The sequence below is a fragment of the Alosa alosa genome, chromosome 3 (genome assembly GCF_017589495.1).
Source record: "Alosa alosa isolate M-15738 ecotype Scorff River chromosome 3, AALO_Geno_1.1, whole genome shotgun sequence".
Taxonomy (NCBI): domain Eukaryota; kingdom Metazoa; phylum Chordata; class Actinopteri; order Clupeiformes; family Clupeidae; genus Alosa; species Alosa alosa.
In genome coordinates this window covers 27,194,261-27,216,240 of record NC_063191.1, presented here as the reverse complement: position 1 = coordinate 27,216,240, position 21,980 = coordinate 27,194,261, and the positions used below count along the sequence as shown (strand labels likewise).

At 43.2% G+C, this 21,980-nt stretch overlaps 2 protein-coding genes across 2 annotated transcripts in view; both read right to left on the bottom strand.

Moving 5' to 3' along the window:
* Positions 1-92: 92 nt before the first annotated feature.
* Positions 93-2,456, bottom strand: LOC125291655 (up-regulator of cell proliferation-like). The gene is given in 7 exon segments (XM_048238475.1): positions 93-772; positions 775-1,024; positions 1,027-1,213; positions 1,574-1,833; positions 1,835-1,914; positions 1,917-2,291; positions 2,294-2,456. Coding segments are annotated over 7 exon segments (1,995 nt in total).
* A 4,983-nt stretch (positions 2,457-7,439) lies between these two features.
* LOC125292175 (thrombospondin-type laminin G domain and EAR repeat-containing protein-like) overlaps positions 7,440-21,980 on the bottom strand; it is an 18,224-nt gene continuing 3,683 nt past the window's right edge. The window contains exons 4-12 of the mRNA XM_048239367.1: positions 20,344-20,434; positions 20,054-20,213; positions 13,727-13,858; positions 13,163-13,410; positions 10,922-11,120; positions 10,423-10,655; positions 9,368-9,543; positions 9,076-9,177; positions 7,440-8,827 (exon numbers count right to left, since the gene is read on the bottom strand). Of these exons, the coding sequence (XP_048095324.1) occupies positions 8,674-8,827; positions 9,076-9,177; positions 9,368-9,543; positions 10,423-10,655; positions 10,922-11,120; positions 13,163-13,410; positions 13,727-13,858; positions 20,054-20,213; positions 20,344-20,434 (1,495 nt within the window). The 3' untranslated portion in view covers positions 7,440-8,673. The remainder of the gene's footprint in view (positions 8,828-9,075; positions 9,178-9,367; positions 9,544-10,422; positions 10,656-10,921; positions 11,121-13,162; positions 13,411-13,726; positions 13,859-20,053; positions 20,214-20,343; positions 20,435-21,980) is intronic.

Below are 21,980 nucleotides of genomic sequence, written 5' to 3'. Positions count from 1 at the left end.
ATCTTCTTTGTATTGCTGCACCAACAGAGAATGGCTGTCATTCTTTGCAAAATATTCTTCAAGGTTTTTGTCGATCACTGCCACTTCTTTGTTCAGAGTTGCTGCAGCCTCATGTAATATTTCTGCCAGTTTGGAAAATCTCCATCTTCAGAAATTAATTTTTCTTTCTCACAATGCCAGTTGCGCATTGAGGAACAGAAAGACCACACCCATTTTTCGAATTCAGCACATAGTGTGTTGTAAGTGTCAGCCACCATGCTATTTTTGAAATTAAAAACGTCTTTCTCAGATTTCACGACATTCCACAAGATGTTTGTCCACTTGTTGAACTCTTTTGCATCATTCATCTCGATGTCATCAGATATGTGTACGGAGTCAAGCAAACTCTTCTTGAGCCCATAGACAGCTTCACTGTAGCCAGCATTCACTGGGGCCATCAGTTGACTTCCATTCCAAAGTGCAGGGATGTAGAAGTTGTCTTTGTCAGAATCATGTTTCATCACATCAGTGAACTTTGTGTTACCTTCTTTTCTCCACATTTTACCTGCTATCTGGGTCATCTCATCCAGCTGCTCCATCAGCTTCGTCCTGTCTCTCTTGTTGTTCTCGTGAGCAGCCATGTCTGGCATGTTCTGATGCACAAACACACATCTGGGCTTCTTTGGAACTTCCTTCATTCTGAAGAATGCATGGACCACAATCTGCAGAATGTCCTTCATCTCTGTGTTGTTCTCCATGGAAACGTTGATGATGGTGATGTCACTGAGTCCATGACCAGTGTTGCGAGTCCATTGTCATGTTCGTAGTTTGTGTCTAATGTGGCCAGCTCAGGTGATTTTAGGCCCTCTGTGTTGATGACCATGATGAAGTTACACTTGAGCTCAGATCTGAGTTCCTCAGAGACTTTAATCAGCACCATGAAGGCTCCTCTGGTAGATGCTCCACTGCTGACTGCAAACTGCTCTTCAAACATGGTGTTGAGGAGGGTGGACTTCCCAGTGCTCTGCACTCCCAGTACAGCACAGTCATCACCAGGATCCTACTCTTGGAGTCCCCCAGCTGATGTAGCTGGGTCAGGACTTCTGATATCCACTTCATTGGGATGTTTGCTGCGTCTCCATCGACCAGCTCAACTGGAAACCCATCCAGCAGCATCTGAGCACACAGAGAAGGTACAGTAGGTGCTGGACTTGCTGTTTGGCTCTTTTGTTTTCTGGAAGGGAGCAAGCACACAAGTTGGCCCAGCTCACGTAAGAAGTGCTCAAGACCCAGTGTGCAGTTAGAGATTTGATCAGTTAATGATGCAGATGGTCCCCTGGCCTGTGGTATTCTGTGAGAGTGTGTTTTCTGTTGTTCACAATTCTAATGACAAAGGTTGTCCAACTGAATTTTTAACCACTTAAGGAAATAGAGGCGAACTACTCTTGACTGGGATATCCCATCTGTGAAGTTGGTCATGGCCTCAGAAATATCTTTCTGGTGCTGCTTCTTTCTCAAATCACTAACTTTGTGCTGGAGTAAAGCTCTGCACTGCTTTACATCTTGCCCTTTGACCATCTTTTTCATTCTGTACATTTCTTCCTCCATTTGGCTGATTTCTTTCCACATTTTTCCATGCAAGGGCAACTGTTGCACCTTGAAATTTGCAATATCATCAATACTGTTACTGATGGCTTCAGCGTAACGTCTGCCCTCAACACACTCGCTGCAGTCCTCATCTACTTCAATACCAGCCTGACGAGCAGCCTCCGCCATGTCCACCATTTTCATTACGGCTGATTTCTTTTCAATGACTCCACTCACACAGGACCGAAGGGTCTTCACAAACTCTGCATTCATTCTGCCTCTTCTTTATGATCACATTCTTGTCCCTGATGTTGAGTTTTCTGCATATATCTTTGAGTGTCTCCATGCTGAAATTCTTTGGGAGCTGGAGACCAGGAACAGCTTTGCTTTGTTCCTTTTGTTGGTCAGAGTGCTTAGGTCTCCCTGTAGGTCATTACTGAATATGAAAACTGCAGCTGAGGTTTGACACAGAAAGGAAATCTGGGTCTTAAACAGCATACCGTCTCCTCTCAGATTGGCCATAGCTACTGGCTCGGTGAATATGTCTGTGTTTCCTTTCCCACAGGGGAGGTACCAGCTGACCTCAACCAGTCCATCTGAGATTCTCCTGGGCACATCTCCACACTCCATGTCATTATGAACAAATGCATAGTTTTGCTGCTGAGGATTAAGAAGCTTGTTCAGAGTTTGAGATTTGGCTAAACTGCTCTCTCCTAGTCTAACACCATAGGGATGGTTTTTTCCACAATCCTGCCCTGAACAAATGCCTTGTCACTAGCTACAGATTGAGGTCTGAACTTTTTCACCAGGTCTCTCATGGCCCACAACATCAGGGTGCTTTGTTGGGTATCACAATTTGGCAACAACAGAGGAACAGCAGACTGGCACATACAGTGGGCAGTGATTCGACTTGGCCAGCCTTACTCGCGGTCCGCGTGCAGGATCACGCGGTATCACATGACTTTAAAGGGGACATATTATGCAAATTTCACTTTTTGCATCCTTTTGTACCTCCATTTGGGTCTCTACAGCCCCTAATAACACTCCAAGCACGAAAAAAAGCCATCCGTTTTCTGTGAGTCAGTTGAACGATTTTGGTGTCAGGAATCATAGGCTTCTATGAGCCATTTGAATGGCTCCCTTATAAGATCTGTTCATTTTGCATGCTATTGCACTATGGTGTCTTTACAATGAACAAAACAATAAATAAATGTACAATGAAATACTTTACAAACTATGTACATAGTTACGAAGTGTGAAATATTGCACAGGGTATGTGGAAGACTTGATGGGCTCCATCATGGGCGAGGTCTTTGTGGACCAAGAAGCATACAGGGAGGAACTCCTATAAATAAGCATTCCTCCGGACCTGTCCTCAGAGTTTGAGCACCCAGAGAAGGAGGAGGTGATCGCCAACTACAGTATGTGTCTCGCTTCAATCCAGGGGAGGCAGTTTGAAGCCCACGTGATTGTCCTTGGCTGTCAGGAAACTCCCCGAGCGAACACGCAGGGACCACACATGACGGGATGGCGACCCTTATTCTGCATCCAAGGAATCCCCCACCAACTGACAAAGCTCCTGTAGGCAAGCTATCTGTAACGACTTTAAAAAAAAAAAAAAAAAACATTGCAGTAGTTAGCAGGTTCCATAATCTGTCAGTTCTGTCAAAAGTGCAAAGTGCAATTGTCATATTGCATATGTCATGTTTTATTTCTGTTGTGTGTAATAAATATATTGTAATGTCTTAAATGTGTCACGAGTATATGTTTGATACCTGCTGAATTTGCAGACAATAGCCATACATAAAAAGAAAGAAAACAACAATTGGGGCATGTGTTGGTGTGTAGGCCTAGCCTGGCTAGCGCCACCACTTCTCAATGAGACGTGGTCTGGGAACCAAACAAAAAAAATGCCCAGATCCGTTTATTGGGTGCCACGGATGTCTATCAAATGCGTCTGTGCATAGCTCATCATTGTCTTGCTTTCCCCCCTGTTCTGTGATTGGTTCCCTATCTCAGGCGAAAATTTGCTCCATGGTCTCCAGGCTGCCTTAGCAGCGTGAATCAAATCGTGCGCAAGGCAGCATGGGAACACCTGTCACTTCTCATAAACACTGGGAAAAACTAATAAGTAGCTTACTAAATAACACATACTGCTCTATTCCCTGTAGCCGTAAGGCCCCATGGTCAGCTCTGTATATGTTCAGTACGTTCTGAAGAGAATAAACATTCAGGCACACCGGGTATAAACCCGTCTGCTGCAGACGTCGTGTGATCTATAATGGTAAGGTAAGGTAATATGGCAGCATACTCGCTAGCTCATTTGTAAATAAGTAACACGGTAACATATTTGCAGGCCTTTCTGTAGCTTAGAAAAGTTACCTGTGTAATCTCCTGGCAGCATATACTCTGCCTCAGTTGGCATTGCCCAACAATTTCCACAAGCACACCTATATAATAATTAAAATAATAATAATAAAAGCTAATCAAGTGCTGTGAATCTAGTGAAGTTTCAAATACAAGCCAATGTTAAATATTGTAAACAGACTGGCTTTGTCACAAAAAATTACATTACGTTTACTTCACAGGCTGAACAGGGTAAAAGCTAATAGCCAAGACTAATTTGGCACGTAGCCTAGGAGAGATAGCAAATACATTGATTAAAAAAGTTAACAAACCATTTAGAAACTGCTTACAGCATTCGTGAAGGTGTTTCTGCAGGTGGCTCCTCTTCATCTTGATCTGGGTCCGACTCTGGGTCGAAAATGTTGGGCTAGAGTGCGCCTCTGTATTCCCTCATTCTCACCCAAGCAGTGGAGTTTTCACGTGAAGAAAACAAACAGCGTAAACATCTGACAGGTGGCCAGCAGTAGCTTATTTGCATAAAAGTGACAGAGTCCTTGAAACGGCTCATTCTGAAAGGGACTGAAGCTGGCAAGAATAGAGGCTGCAGAGATCTCTTTATGTGAGATTGATTTTGTGCAAAAAACTTTATGAACATGTTTTGTATAGCCCATAGACATATTCTAACTTGTTTAAAAAGAGGTATAATATGTCTCCTTTAATTTGTATTTTTCCAGTGACGCTGCAACGACACTGCAACAACCCAAACAACCGGTAGATGTCTCAAGTGAGCAGGGTGTCTCGTAAAAAGAAATGGAGCCTGGAAAACCCTACACAGACTTCACTACAGACTTTAGCAGACTGGTTTAGAAATAATTTAATAGCCAGAAAGATGCCTGCCCTGCCCTAATAAAGAAATATTTAGTTAACTGCAAGTGAATCCCGTTTGCAGCCGTACAAGAAACGCAGGACAAATGAAACATTCTGGTTTTCTCCGAGTGCAACGATGATAGACAGACATCATTTGGACAAAATATAGAGCATATTTAAAGGCCCCCTAAAGAGTGTTTAAATAAAATAAACTCTTAATACAGCGTAATGGTACTTCTTGAAGTTTCTGTTCAGGCATGAACACTAAGCCCCCTGCCCCCACCCTACTTGTAGGAATTCTCAGTTCTCTTTCTACAGACTGCTGTCGGTACATTCCGTCTATATTGTATCGGAGTTATGTTTACACTATGTTCTGTACTGTAGGGGAACCCTTCTTTAGTGCTGCTTTACAACTTTAAAACTCCTGACTGGGATGCAACAACCATGGGTGTCTCTGAGGGGGTCAGGGAGCAAAGCTCTGTACCTGCTGGCTATTCCTACCAGTGCGTGTACCTTGCTCCCACTTGCTCTTGACCTCAGTGGTTAATAACTCTTTGTTTAATGTTTAACTAATGACAAGCCATTCAACGACCTAGGCTTGTCCCATGTTTTAACTTCAGAGAAGGTTCTAACTACAAGTAGAGGTGTCTTAATTCCTGAGACCCTAATGGTCTGGTTGTACTGTATGTTTAGAGGACTTTGACATACAGTATCCTGCCTCTGCAAGCAGGACCAAGAGATATACATGTGCTAGGCATTATTGTCAGCATCATGGGACATACACTTTCAGTACATCTGCATCTGCATACATTGCTGCTGACACAAATAACTGCCACCATGGGATGCAGTATGAAACATACCAGGAAACTGAAGGATATTATTATATAGTGAAGCACCATCCTCATCTCCTCGAGTTGACGTCCATGGTTGTTTACCTCGGCGTCTCCATTAATTGCTGGTCACTCATTTCTTCTTCCACCCCGTCCAAACCTGTGTCTCAGATCAGCACAGTCCAAAGAGGAGAACACGCTGGAACAAAAATGTTATTGTCTTCAGACACTGGAAAACACTCAGGTTTCTAAACCAACCCGTTTTTGGTTTAGAAATGATATGATTCAAATGCAGTTTAACAATCTAATAGTGTCCATAGTGTATCAATTATAAACATTGTCTGTCTTCTGTCAGACCAAAACATTCTGTGATCTAAGGAAATCTATGGAAATACAGATTTGCACACACTCAACATTGATCTGTCACATTATGGCATTTGTACACATCCTTAACTCATTGAGTGCCAAAAACATAATATTACGTTTTTCCTTCCCATGCGTTGAGTGCCAAAAACGTTTTTTAATTACGAAACTAGACACTCTAACACACCTTATATGTGATTTTGGGAACTCTGTGATGAATGGAAATGAAATATATGACGATCGAAAACTCATGAAAACGCACAATCTGGACATTTTATCTGGACATTTTATCATAACTCGGTTGCCGCTTTGGGTCGAATCAGTGACGCATGCACGTCAGGTCAAAACCAGGCCATTTTCGTGGGTCTATCACTAGGTGGCAGTCTCGCCAGGTCTCGCTGATCACTTCCCGGAAAGTTTACACAAGTAAGTAACAGGCAACACTTCATATTTCATGAAAGACGTTATATCTCCATTTCTAGAAAAAAAACAGCGATTTTGATGAAAACTTGCCACTGTTTAGCTTGGGATTTCTCAGGAACAGAGGCGTGTAGAAATACACGGTTTGCACCCACCGAGAGCTTAAAGTCTCACCTTTTAAACGAGCCATTGTATGTGTTCATAGCTATAACACAGAATATGCTGTGGCTGTACAAAAATCATCAACAATGGTCTAGATTGCTGGCACTCTAGGACAAAGCTCCCGAAAACAGCTTGGCATTCAATGAGTTAAGGTATTGACTGATAAAATAACCAGAAAAGCAGTAGTTCCTCCGCGCTTCTGTAATTAACTATCTGGTGCGTCAACGGGAGAGGACTAATTGTAGTGAGAGAGAGGAGTTTTACCGGAGCAACACAGATGTTTAAACTTCAGATTTTTATTTTAATGTGACAACATAAGAAACTAACGTTTCAACGTTCTGCCCGTCTTCGTCAGAGTCTATTGTGTCACTTTTTTAGAAGACCAATTAGAAGTCTGAAGACAATACTATCAACTATACAGTAAAAATAAACTATATACGAAGCATTACATTACACATGGTGAAATAAAAAAACAAAATACATGTTGTACTACAGACTTACTGTTCATTTTCTTCTTCCAAATCTTCCTTCTTTAATATTCCTCATAAAGATTTGAAGATTACGGCAATGTACAACATTTGAAAAGCTTAGGTTAGCAGTAATCATAAAGAACAACGTAGAAACTATGATCAAGTTAGCCGTTCAAATGCAGCCTATCCTTCCACAGTAACAAAGGTTACATTTTTATTTAAGTCATGGAAACAAAGAGTGAATTTCTTATATATCTGTTTCAGTGCATACCGAATACAAACGTCCATCCATTATTCTAACAGATCATAATCTAACAGCATTATGTATTTATTTTATTTATTCAATGTCCTCATGGGATGGGAAATAGCCTGACTTAAAACTCAGTTTTCACTGAGATTGTTTTTATTTGCAGATAATAGTCAAAAAAGCACATGATTTACATATTTTTTATTTAAATTTCATGAATGTATTTACATACAGTATAAAACCCTCAGGAGCTACAGGCTGCAGAAATGCTTTTAATTAAACAAGTCAACTTCCATCATAATAAGGGACATATTGGCCAATGTCACAGATTGTTTTTTCCAAAAAGTATGCCTGATATCTGAGTTTATTCCTGTGCTTTTTCAAGTCGAAGTGCATGGATATGATGAATTTTTTGAATACTGCTTACAAGTCTACGTTGTACAAACTGATTCATGTTTAAAATAGCAGTGTAGAAATAACAACACCATGTTTTGAGACATGGTGAATTTATTGAATCCTGGCAACATGATTCCAATAATAATCTCTTTATACAAAAATGTGTTAAACACAGTCATGCTCAAGCAAGAACAGACGAGTGTGAATCCAAATAAAATGCAAAGCTATAGGGGATATTTGTGATGATAAAAACATATTGTTTCAGATTCTTTGAATCATTTGAATCATTTTTTCAGTCAAGAAAGTGTATCTGCTCTGCATTTGAAAATATGGTATTCAAGTCTTAGAGTAGATGATACAAATTATGTATTAGACAGTGATGACGTGTGAAGTAGCTTATGCTCGTGACAAATAGGTCTATGTGTGGAATGAATTGTTTAAAAGGAAAAATAGCTAAATGTCAAAAAAAGTATATATATATACAGTATAATGAATAACAACTTGAAATGTGTGTATGTTGAGAGAATAGCTTAAATGGAAGATACGACCACATCAATTTGTAAAGTACATAGCTGCCACAGCACCCAGGTATTGCGCTTAAGTGCACTTGTATTTGCACTTAATTATTACATTAATTTTGATATAAAATATGAAAATATGTAAGCCTTCAGTAAGTTTAGAGAATCCATTTTAAATATATTTGAGGTCACAGTGAAGGTTGTGAGTCTGTGAGGAGAGTTTTGAGGTTGCTCTGGATGATGAGGGTTCGGTAAGTTTTGAGTCTGAAGACTTTTGAGAATGTTGAAGATGAGGAGGCTTTAGTAGTTCTTGGGCTTGTTGATTTTGAAGAGCATCCGTTTGAGTCTGAAGACTTTGGAGAGTGTTAAAGATGAGCAGGATTCAGTAGGTCTTGAGTCTGAAGACTTTTAGGAGAGTGTTGAGGATGAGGATGCTTTAGTAGGTCTTGAGCCTGAAGACTTTGGAGAGAGTTGAGGATGAGGATGCTTTAGTAGGTCTTGAGCCTGAAGACTTTGGAGAGAGTTGAGGTGGCGCTGGCGTATATGAGGAAGGAGCCCTCACTGCTGTGGAAGAACTCCCAGTCCCTACAGCCCACCGTCAGCAGCTCATGAACGGACACAAACCCCTCTGAACCCTGCCATCTGAGAACACACACACACACACACACACACACACACACACACACACACACACACACACACAGACGAACAGATTAGCTGCACAAGCCCATACAATTCAGAAGGACAAACGCTGGCTCACTTCAGTGAGTTTTGCTTTCTGTTGTTGATGTCAGCTGTCAAATGTAGCAGGTTCTTTCTTGTAGAACAGAGGAAGGTATTCAAGGACAACAAACACTGCAGTCTACTCTGCAGGCAGTACTGCCTCTGACCTGTAGATGGCACTGTTGAGTGAGTAGGAGGTGCCGTTGTAGGAGTTGGCCACCACCAGGAAGCTCTGCGTCCCAACCGTGAAGAACTCCCAGTCCACTGCCCTGCACATACAACAAGCATAATAAAACAGACTGGTGGAGTGGAGTGTGTGTGTGTGTGTGTGCGTGTGATACACTGTGCATGGCTGTTTGTGTGTGTGTTTGTGTGTATAAGAGAGAGACAGTGTTAGTGAGTGTGTGTGTGTGCATGCGTGTGCGTGTGTGTCAATGTGTGTATTTGTGTGTGACTCACGTGTGTGTGAGTATGTCCTGGAATCTGATGAACCTCTGCAGCTCCATGTTGAGCTCGTAGATGGTGGAGTTGATGGAGTATTGGCTCGACCCGCGTGTGTGTAGCTCCCCATTGGCCACCGCCAGGAAGACCCGCCCATCGATCTCAAACATCTCCCAGTCCGTCGCCCCGAACGTCTAAGAAGCACAACAGCATACCAGTTACTACATCTAAGAGACAACACCATGTCAGTGCAGTAGGATGTACATCTAAGAGATTTACATCACCACTTGGGGCAGTCGTGGCCTACTGGTTAGAGCTTCGGGCTTGTAGCCGGAAGGTTGCCGGTTAGATCCCCGACCAGTAGAAACGGCTGAAGTGCCCTTGAGCAAGGCACCTAACCCCTCACTGCTCCCCGAGCCCCGCTGTAGCAGGTAGCTCACTGCGCCGGGATTAGTGTGTGCTTCACCTCACTGTGTTCACTGTGTGCTGAGTGTGTTTCACTAATTCATGGATTGGGATAAATGCAGAGACCAAATTTCCCTCAAGGGATCAAAAGAGTATATATACTTATACTTATGAAGTAGTTACTACATCTAAGAGATCTACAACACCATGTCAGTGCAGTATGATGTAATGCACCTTTTCATTCAGAGGTCGTAAATGATTGTGACCCACGTGGCAAACAGGTTGTGCCAGAGAACTTTGGTTCTGATCGTTACCATAAAAACCTGGAATTTCCCCACCTGGCAGCCAGCCCCCTACATGTCTGTCTGAAGCTGGTTTGATTCTGTTGGTTTGGTTTACAAGCAAAGCCCCTTTTTTCTTTAAAGCTGCTCTAAGCGATGTTAGGCAATGTCACTTCTGTTGATGTTCAAACAAAACAGAGAGCTAGCTCGCTACTCCCTCCCTCTCCCTCTCATGCGATTGAAAGTCTCCTAAACATGCATCTCATCGGTTATTGGCTGGACACTGAAGCCTGTTGGTCTACTGCTTCTCCAAATGAATGAGCTCTAACCAGCATGAATAGATGAATATGGATGAAGCAGATGCCATGTGGAAGAGGCTGCACTCACAGTGATGTCCTGAAAGTGCTGGAACTGCCCGGCCACCCTCACATAGATGGTGGAGTTGATGCAGGTGGTGACGCCATCAAACGTGTTGGCCACAGCCAGGAAGTGGTAGGGCCCCACGCTGAAGAACTCCCAGTCGTACGCGCCGGACGTCAGAAGGGTCTGGTTCACCTCGAAGAGCTTGGTTCCTGGGTTCCACTTGTAGATGACGCTGTCTATGTTGTGGTTGTTGTCAGCTGAAACATACAGGTGCAGACTGAGATTGGAGTTGAGGGGGAAATAAATCTACCATTCCTTTGGAATAAATGACAATAGCATTAGCCATTGTCTTGTTATGAAGACATTTTCATATTTTTTGCTGGCTATAAAGATTTTTTATTATAGATTATAGAAGGTGGTCACTTCAAAAGAGTAAGTCTGGTGATAAAAACATGGATTATGATTTTTTAGCATGAATCTAAATGGAAAGTTATTGGTCCATTAGTTTGACTGACAGCTATACCTCTTCTGTGATTGGCCACGGCGAGGTAGGCCTCTCCATGGATGCTGAATGCCTCCCAGTCCTGAGCAGTGTGTGTTTGCAGGCTCTGGTAGCGAAAGAACTGTTGCTTGTGCGGGTTCCACTTATAGATGATGGAGTACTCTTCTCCTCCCCCAGCCTCCTCACTACTGCTGCCTGAGTTAGCCACCACCAGGAAGCTCTGTGGGGGGAAGTAGACCCAACACAGGAGGTCAAGGAGCGGAGACACAGAAGACTGACGCAGCATCACCCAGGACTGGGTTATGCCAGGACTGTGGGAGACTGATATGTTATCCACCAGCATTGGGTTATGATGAGGGTTTGTGTTCTTCTGTAACTCAGAAGAGCAAGGTGCTACAACTACCAAGGCCATGGGTGTGTGTCTTTATGTATGTATGACAGGTTATACTGCACCTACAGTATGTTTAAAGTTCATACCTTACCTATTCTGTGCCATGCCAAGGATGAAAGTGTTAAGTGCTAAGGGCTAACAGAGAGGCTACACCAGACACATAACTGAAGGGTTCCGTTACGCATTGCGTCTGCTGCAACAATTAGCTTCCACTATGATCAGGAACTGGCTACACACCAGACGTGATAGCGGCGCGTACGTTCAGAAAAAATAATCTTCTAAAACTATTTTTAAGCGCTGGGAATGGATCGCTTCAGTTACGCGCCCGCATAGCTTCCCTGTAAGTGACTGGACGTGTGTGTGAGGCGTCTGATCCCCAGAGAGCATGTGTACTGTGAGGTGGACGTGTGTGTGTGTGAGGCGTCTGATCCCCAGAGAGCATGTGTACTGTGAGGCGTAAAAAAAGCCTGATGTTTTATAACGAACCCTCAGGGTGGGCGCAGCTGGTTATAAAGGACTGTCATATTGGGAAAGAATATGATTTGTTCAAAGAGTTGTTTTTTTCCCTGAGAGAAACTGCAGCTAATAAATGCAGTCAATTATCTCATAAAATTTTACGTATACATATACATTTATCAAGTGAAATAAATGAAAATTATTTTAATAATATAATAATGTTTTGCTTCATAAACAATGTTATTTCAGCTTAGATGGAACTCTCTCTCCCTCTTGTTCACCTGTGAGTTAAACAACTATGAGTTTAGCACCTGTGACTTCACATGGGAGTGTTCAAGAGCACTTGTTTGTCTTCACTTCAAATGAGGTGATAAATCAAGAGAGTGTAATATCAAACACTGAGGGAGAAATCACAAGATAATAACACCTCAACAATCATCAGAAGGAGGTGGGGCATGAGAAAGGGAGATCAAGAAAGAGAGAGAAAGAGAGGGAGGGAGAGGGGGAGCATAAAACTTGACTGGCAAAGATTAACTACAGTAGGCACAAGAGGAGACCTAGGAGTGTGTGTGTGTGTGTGTGTGTGTGTGTGTGTGTGTGTGTGTGTGTGTGTGTTCATGTAAATGAGTGTGAGTGTGGTTGTGTGTGTGTTAGAATGTGTGTGTGGGTGTCTGTGTGTACTGTATGTGTAAAAAAGAGAGAAAGAGTGAACCAGGGAGATAGTGTACTCTAAGGGCAAACACACACATACACACACACACACACACAAACACACACAACACACACACACACACACACACACACACACACACACACACACAGACACAAACACACAGACACAAACACACACATACACACACACCTGAGGGCAAACATAACTCAGAGTGATTTATAGTGTCTTTGCTCCTCTCACTCTCCCTCCTCAACTCTGACCACAGGGTTTTCCCCCTCTGAACACTAACCTGAACACACACACACACACACCTGTGCACAACCAGGGGCACCCCTCCAAGAACACCTATAACGTAGCATTTAGGGAGGGCCAAAATGGTTTTTTGTCATAGGGCCCAAAACTGTGCACAACACACATCAGATGATTTCATTTAACATTGTTTCAGAAACCACTAAACACACACACACGCACAAGCATACACACACACACACACACCCCACACACACAAACACACACTCACACATACATAAAGATGATTTCATTTAACATTGGTTTCACAAGTTTCAGAAACCGCTATACCACTAAACACACACACGCACAAGCATACACACACATACCCCACACACAAACATGCACACATACTGTACATAAAGACAAACACACACACACACACACACACACACACACACACACACACACACACACACACACACACACACCCTCCCATGTCCCCTGTGATGACTGTATGTGTGTGTCTCCTTTTCCCAATGGTGAAGTACTTCCAGGCTTGAGCCTCGAACGTGCTGATGTTCTGGTAGAGCCGGAATTTCCCCTCTTCCCACTTGTAGATGGCGGATCCCGACTGGGAATCCCGTCCGGCGGCAGCCAGGAAGAGTCCAGCGGACGGGATGAAGAAGACCTCGGTGTCGGAGGTCTTGGAACGCGTGTGGAGGTACTGGTAATCCTCCACGTAGTCCAGCCGTGCATGCTCTGCAGCGACACGGGTTAATTCAGATTATAATTTATTAATTCAGATTATAATTTATTAATTCAGATTATAATTTACTGATTCAGATTATAATTTATTGAGATTAAAACTGAGAGTACAAAGTCATATGATGTATTTAAAGTTTCCACTTTTTAACTTACTTTAAATGAATTTAGTTTATTCACACCATTCACATCCTGATACTAACGCCTGATTTTAGACTTGTATACTACGTTTATTACTCTTACAAAGACCTGCTATAACACTGGTAATAAAACTGTGTATAAGATGTTATAAGCATGCTATAAGCAGGCAGACCTTCGAGCATAGGGAGCCACATGAGTCCATCACACAGATAGAGGCCCCTCTTCAGAGTGTTGACCCAAAGCTGGCCCTGCTCTAGATCACCACAAGGGGGCACCAAACCCTCTGTCACGCGCACTTCAGCCTCTGCAGAGCACATGGACACAGAGATAAAGAGTTGCTGTTGTTTTTCATACCCAGTCAATGGATCAGTCAAAGGTGGAAAAAATAACCGACCACTAAATAACATGATGACACCATAGACATGACATAGCATATCACAAACACAAACACGCACACACGTACACGCACTGACACACATTAGGATTCACACATTGCGCCCTCTTGGTGTAACATCATTAAGATGTCACCACTTGCCAAAAGGGTTGGACAAAGTTGTTAGAGCAAGCTGCCAATACCACCATGATTCACGTGTGATGGGATTGGTCCCATCCACCCATCCCATACCCCCCCTACCAACAAACACACACACACACACACACACACATACACACACACACACACATAGCCACACACCTCAGATACAAAAGTCAAGTGCTCATTCTTCTTTGTGTATCTTGGCTGTGCTGCACAGCTTCGAATGTGAAGACAGATATAGGGAAAATTACTCATTATGTAAAAGTGTGTGTGTGTGTGTGTGTGCGTGTGCAGGTGCATGTGTGGCCAGGGCATCCATCACTTTTATAGACAGGAGGAAATGGTGTTGGAGGAAGCCCATGGAGGTGCACTGGCTGAGAATGCACCTTCTCTAAGTGTGCTGTCAGTCAAGGTCTGTTCACCAATCAGAATGCGCCTTCTCTAAGTGTGCTGTCAGTCAAGGTCTGTTCACCAATCAGAATGCGTCTTCTCTAAGTGTGCTGTCAGTCAAGGTCTGTTCACCAATCAGAATGCGCCTTCTCTAAGTGTGCTGTCAGTCAAGGTCTGTTCACCAATCAGAATGCGTCTTCTCTAAGTGTGCTGTCAGTCAAGGTCTGTTCACCAATCAGAATGCGGTTTTCTTCTCTCCCTGTCCCTTCCTACCTGCCCTCTGGCATTATGTGTAGCCTGCACATATCCACATGCACTATACACACCCACACCCACACAGATACACTCACACACACACACACACACACACACACACGCTGCCCTATCTCTACCTCTGGCATGGTGTGTAGCCTGCACATATCCACATGCACTATACACTCCAACACAGACACACTCACACACACATGAGTGCATGAATGAACAGACGTTCTCTCAAAAGGCCAGACCCGGCGGCAGACACAAATTCACGGACGGGCATTACACCTTTCAATGGTGCAGCTCCTTTAAGAAAGCCCCGTGCGCAGGGATGGAGAGAGAGAAAGTGAGAGGGGATATGTGTGTTAGAACTGAGATGCATGTGGAAAAAGTAGACGTGCTGTTGAGACTGGAGCTAGTCATATTCAAAATAATGCAAAAATAAATCCGCAGATAAAACCAAAATCCTCGTTCATTTGCTAACCACTTTCAGATAGAGTGTTAGGGAGTTAGCCCCGAAGTTACGGATAACTTCGGCCCTGGAGTGGTAAAAAGCTCCCTGTTCTCCGACTAGGTCAGAAGAAAAAAACAGTAAAGGTTAGCGCTTTCAAACAAACCCAGAAACTACTAGGCCTACTTCTACTAACTACGATATGAGATACAGCAGGGAAAATAAGTATTGAACACGTCAACATTTTTTTCAGTAAGTATACTTCCAGTGAGGCTATTCACATTAAATTTTCACCGGACATTAGTATTAACTTAGGTAATCCACACATATATAAAAATCCAAACATTAATGTCAAAAAGTAGAGTTATGAGTAAAAAAGTGGAATGGCACAGGGAAAAAGTATTGAACACGCTAAGAAAAAGCAGTACACAAAGGCAAGGAATGGCAAGGAACAAACTGGAATCTATAAGTAGTTAGAGAAATTATCCCTCCTATCTGTGCAAATTAATATAAGCTGGGTTAGTACATACTGTACTGGAAGGCTATAAAAAGGTTTTTTGTTACCAAGGTGTCACACAAGAAACATTTCATGATGGGTAAAAGCAAAGAGCTCTCCCAAGACCTTTGCAACCTTATTGTTGCAAAACATATCAATGGGACTGGTTACAGATACACTTCAAAACTTCAGAATTATCCAGCAAGCAGTATTGTAGCCATTATTTGCAAGTGGAAGGAACATCACTGCATCATCAACTGGCCATGCACAGGATCTCCTTGCAAGATTTCTGACCAGAAAGTCAGAAGAGTAGCCCAAGAGCCAAGTACCACTCGGAGAAAGCTCCAGAAAGACTTGGAGGCAGCAGGAACAATTGTTACAGAGAAAATCATAGGTAATGCACTCCACTGCCATGACCTCTATGCATGCTCATCCCGCATGACTCTATTGCTGAAGAAAAAACATGTCAAAACTTGTTGAAAGTTTGCTACACAACATTTGGACAATCCTATGAAATACTGAGAGAATGTATTCTGGTCAGGCAAGAGCAAAATGTAACTTTTCGGATGTCATACTACACACCATATTTGGAGGAGAAATGGCACAGTGTATCACCCTAAAAATACCCTACCAATAGTGAGGTTTGGAGGTGGTGGCATCATGGTGTGGGCTGTTTTTCATCTCATGATACTAGCAGACTTCATACAGTTGAAGGAATGATGAATGGATCATTTTGTTCTGGGAGAATCTTTCCATCCACCAGGATGATGAGGATGAGACATGGCTAGACCTTCCAGCAGGACAATGATCCAAACCATTCAGCAAAGGAAGATCTCAATTGGTTTCAGAGAAATTAAATCAAGGCCCTGACTTCAATCCAATTGAACAGTTTTGGAAGTTAACTAAAGATCAGGATTCACAAGATGGACCCCTGGAATCTTCAATATTAAAGGACTATCTGTTTAAAAGAATGGGCCAAACTCACACCAGAATACTGTGACTGATTAGTTTCAGCATACAGGAAATGCCTTGAAGCCGTCATTACAAATAAAGGCTTTTCCACAAAGTATTTAACAAATTTCAGCAGGTGTGTTCAATACTTTTTTCCTGTGTCATTCCACTTTATTACACATAACTCTACCTATGGACTTTAATGTTTGGATTTTTTTATATGGGTGGATTAACTGAGTTAATACTCAGGTCTGGTGAAAATTTCATGCAGTATACTCATTGGAAGTATACTTACTGAAAAAAATGTTGACATGTTCAATACTTATTTTCCCCGCTGTATAGCCTACCTGCGAGCCGATAAGCTATATTTGTCATCGGATGACAGGGGTTAGTGCAGAAGTGAAGTAGACTGCGCCACGTAACCTCCTCTCCATTTAGGTGATGGGCTAACCTAATGTTCCTGATTGATTAGCTACAGAATAATTCAGATTTTACAAGTTTTATTTGCTACTTGCTAGATTGACAAACGTATAATATAGGCCTACATTTAATAAGTGTTCAAAATCAATCTATGGGATTGGGGTTGGTTGGAGCAGCCAAGCTCGTCCAGGGCGGGCACAGATGACTTCCAGGACAGGCCTGGCCCCCAAAAGCCCCCCTATGCCGCCAGGCTGCAAAAGGCATTCACTCACTATCAGGTATCATACATCCACATATGAACAGGCACACATAGTCATAAAGCATGCATGCTCACACACACACACACACACACACACACACACACACACACACACACACACACACACACACACACACACATAGTCATGTGCTCACATGGCTTTCAATCCTTGTCAGAGCAGTATTTACATATCCACAAACTCACCATGAACATAGGGGCATATGAGCACACACATACACATGTGTAGGTATGAGCACGCACACACACACACACACACACAAACAAACACACACACACACACACACAAACACACACACACATATACACACACATTTCATCACTGTCAAAGCAGTATTTACATACCCACAAACTCACCTTGAACATAGAGACATATGAGCACACACAAACACACACACACACACACACACACACACACACACACAGAGAGAGAGAGAGAGAGAGAGAGAGAGAAACACACACATAGTTACATGCACACATGTCTTTTGATCCTTGTCAGAGTATCAGTGACAGGAGAGAGGTAGGGTTACAGGATTCTTAACACAATCACAGACCTGTGTTTACAGATGAAACAAGGTATCACACACACACACACACACACACACACACAAACACACACACACACACACACACACACACACACACACACACACACACACACACACACACACACACACAAACACGCACATACACACATACAGTCCTCCTCTGCTCTTTGAAACACAGTGGATGTGTGTTGGTAACAACAGAAGGAATGTGCTATAGTGTGTTCTCTTGGCTAAAGGTTCCCAGCAAATTGACAATAAAAAAAAAACTATAGCATTTGACTGCCACACAAACTCATCGACAGCATAGGAATAGAGGTGTAGTGTGGCACCATAACTGACCTTGTGTGCCTATATAGACTCACCATAGCGTGGCACTATGCCCACTCTTACTGTAGGGGGCGACTATGTAGACTCACCATAGCGTGGCACTATGCCCAATCTTACTGTAGGGGGCGACTATGTAGACTCACCATAGCGTGGCACTATGCCCAATCTTACTGTAGGGGGTGACTATATACAGTAGACTCACCATAGCGTGGCACTATGCCCAATCTTACTGTAGAGGGCGACTATATACAGTAGACTCACCATAGCGTGGCACTATGCTCTTACTGTAGAGGGTGACTATATACAGTAGACTCACCATATGGCACCAATCTTACTGTAGAGGGCTGACTATATACAGTATACTCACCATGGCACTATGGCTTATATGCTCTTACCATGTAGAGTGGCACTATGCTCTTACTGTAGAGGGCTTTTAACTATATACAGTAGACTCACCATAGCTGGCACTTATGCCCAGACTCTTGGCACTATGCTCTTACTGTAGAGGGCTTAATTATATACAGTAGACTGGCACTATGCTCTTACCATGTAGACTCACCATAGCGTGGCACTATGCCCAATCTTACTTTGCAAATTGACAATATACATTTGACTGCCACACAAACTCTCACCATAGGAATAGAGGTGTAGTGTGGCACCATAACTGACCTTGTGTGCCTATATAGACTCACCATAGCTTGGCACTATGCCCTGACTATATACAGTAGACTCACCATAGCGTGGCACTATGCCCAATCTTACTGTAGGGGGCGACTATGTAGACTCACCATAGCGTGGCACTATGCCCAATCTTACTGTAGGGGCGACTATATACAGTAGACTCACCATAGCGTGGCACTATGCCCAATCTTACTGTAGAGGGCGACTATGTAGACTCACCATAGCGTGGCACTATGCCCAATCTTACTGTAGGGGGCGACTATATACAGTAGACTCACCATAGCGTGGCACTATGCTCTTACTGTAGAGGGCGACTATATACAGTAGACTCACCATAGCGTGGCACTATGCTCTTACTGTAGAGGGCGACTATATACAGTAGACTCACCATAGCGTGGCACTATGCTCTTACTGTAGAGGGGCTGACTATATACAGTAGACTCACCATAGCGCACTATGGCACTATGCTCTTACTGTAGAGGGCTTAACTATATACAGTAGACTCACCATAAAGCGTGGCACTATGCCCTCTTACTGTAGAGGGGCTTACTATATACAGTAGACTCACCATAAGCACTATGCTCTTACTGTGGCACTATGCTCACCTTACTGTAGAGGGCGACTATATACAGTAGACTCACCATAGCGTGGCACTATGCTCTTACTGTAGAGGGCTCATGTAGACTCACCATAGCGCGGGCACTATGCCCAATCTTACTGTACATGTAGACTCACCATAGCGTGGCACTATGCCCAATCTTACTGTAGAGGGCGACTATATACAGTAGACTCACCATAGCGTGGCACTATGCTCTTACTGTAGGGGGCGACTACAGCTATCCTGGTGTGCCCTCTAGAGGAGGATGATAGCCAAAGATGGCATATTGTGCCCAACGAGAGGGTAGCTGGTTGGCACATGCCCATCCTTACCGTGGGATTAGAGGGGACGGCTAGCTGTTAGCACATACCCATCCTTACCATAGAGACAGAGAGGTAGGGCAGCTGGTTGGCACTATGCCCATTCTTACCATATGGGAAGAGGGAAGCTGGTTGGCACTTGTGCCCATTCTTACTGTATGGGTAGAGGGGCAGCTGGTTGGCACATGCCTTCTTCTAACCGTAGAGATAGAGAGGTAGGGCAGCTGGTTGGCACTGTGCCCATTCTTACCGTATGGATAAAGGGGCAGCTGGTTGGCACTGGAGCCCTTGGCAGGGAGCTGCAGCAGAGAGGGGGGCACGGAGAGAACTGGCAGGCTGGGCACTGAGGACGGGCACATGCGCGGGGTGGCATCAGAGCCAGGTAACAGCACCAGCTGCCGCAGTAGGCCCTGGCAGAGAGGACGACACAGCACAGGTCACCTGTATGTGTGTGTGTGTGTGTGTGTGTGTGTATGTGTGTGTGTGTATGTGTGTGTTTGTGTGTGTGTGTGTGTGTGTGTGTGTGTATGTATCACTCACTGAGAAGAGACCTCTATATCTCCTGCGGCTTCCGATGAAGAAGCGTGATCCTCTGGTGTCTAGATCAGAGGGGAATGGCCTGTCATGGATCCTGTGTACACATGCACACACATACCCACACACACACACACACACACACACACAACGTAAAACTTTAAATAATAGCCGAGTCCCAAATAGACGCCTGTCTCTTTTAAACGCCTGGTGTGGATACAGGTTTGGGTTAAAGGCCGGTCTCAAATAGAAGCCTGGTCTGTTTTTTAGTTTCGGGTTGTATTTAATCTTCTAAAACCCGTCAGATCGTCTGTTTAAGCCAGTATGGTGCAGCATGCGCACGCTAAAATTATGATTAGATGGCATTAAAAGACTGTGGTGGGGAAAAGCTAGAGTTCCAAATTGTATAACTTTTTTGAAATTAACTATGCCTATATGTCCGACTTCAACATCGTTCAATTCATCCCTTTTGTTTCAAATTTCCTGGATAGGCAGATGGTAAGGTTGTTTTTATGCTGGCAACAAAACAAAAGGGTTCACAAATGTTATTCTTTATTCTAAATGCGTACCACCATGGTGATAAAGAGAAATAAGTAGGCTATTTCCAAATAAAATACTGGAGGAACGATATGGTTCATGCTCTCTCATGCTGTTTCATTCGTGCCGAAAAGGAGGGAGAATGAAACATTATGCACGTTCCACTTTTGCATAAATCATTTCCTGAACGGGCTGAAAATGCAACTGTATTTGACAGAGGACAGATATAAGTCGCTAGTGACAAAATATGAGCTTTCAGTGTGATACGATCTCTTTGTAAATTACATTTGATTAAAATGTGTTTCATCTGTTCCAGCTATCCCCACTATTTGGATCTTATCTCACTCAATGAACATCATCTCAACACTAAATGAATGATGATCCGTACTGTAATTGTCATTGAATAGCCTAGTCAAATGGGTAGACATTCAGTGTGTTTGAAATAATTAATTCAATAATATTTTCCATCTTTGCAGAGGAAAAGTAGAAATCTAGATGCAAAAATTTGAACTGAAAAACAACTCTAGCTCGCGGTATAGAGTGGTGGGGGAAAATGGCAGATGGAAACGTTCGGTGGACTCATGAAGATGGATGTTGCTGTTGACTATCCGAAGTTAAGCTTTTTTTAATTTGGCAAAAATTTGAACTGAAGAGGGAATTTGAAAACACATGGGACTCCCGATTATCCTATCCCCTCGGACTGAAAGACAACCGATTACTCGGAATGGTGAGTCCCCAGACCATACATTTTAATGTGGGTCTGTCACGTCAGGCTAGAGGAAAAGTTTTGTGTAAAGGGAATTAAAGGCCTGTCTCATATAGACACCTGTCTCTAATACTAGCCGGTGCAGTTTGGCGATTTGGGAAAATAAAAGCCCGGGCTATTATTTGGAGTTTTACGGTACATACACATATGAACACAATGACATATATATTGCACAGCAGTTACTGTGTAATCACACACAGATAAATGAATAAGCACAAGCACACACACTTAAATACACACACACACACACAGTTCAGTGTGAGGATGATGAATTGGCTGGTAACGGTAACACACATACACTCATCCACACACATACATACAGTGACACAGTCCAGCGTGA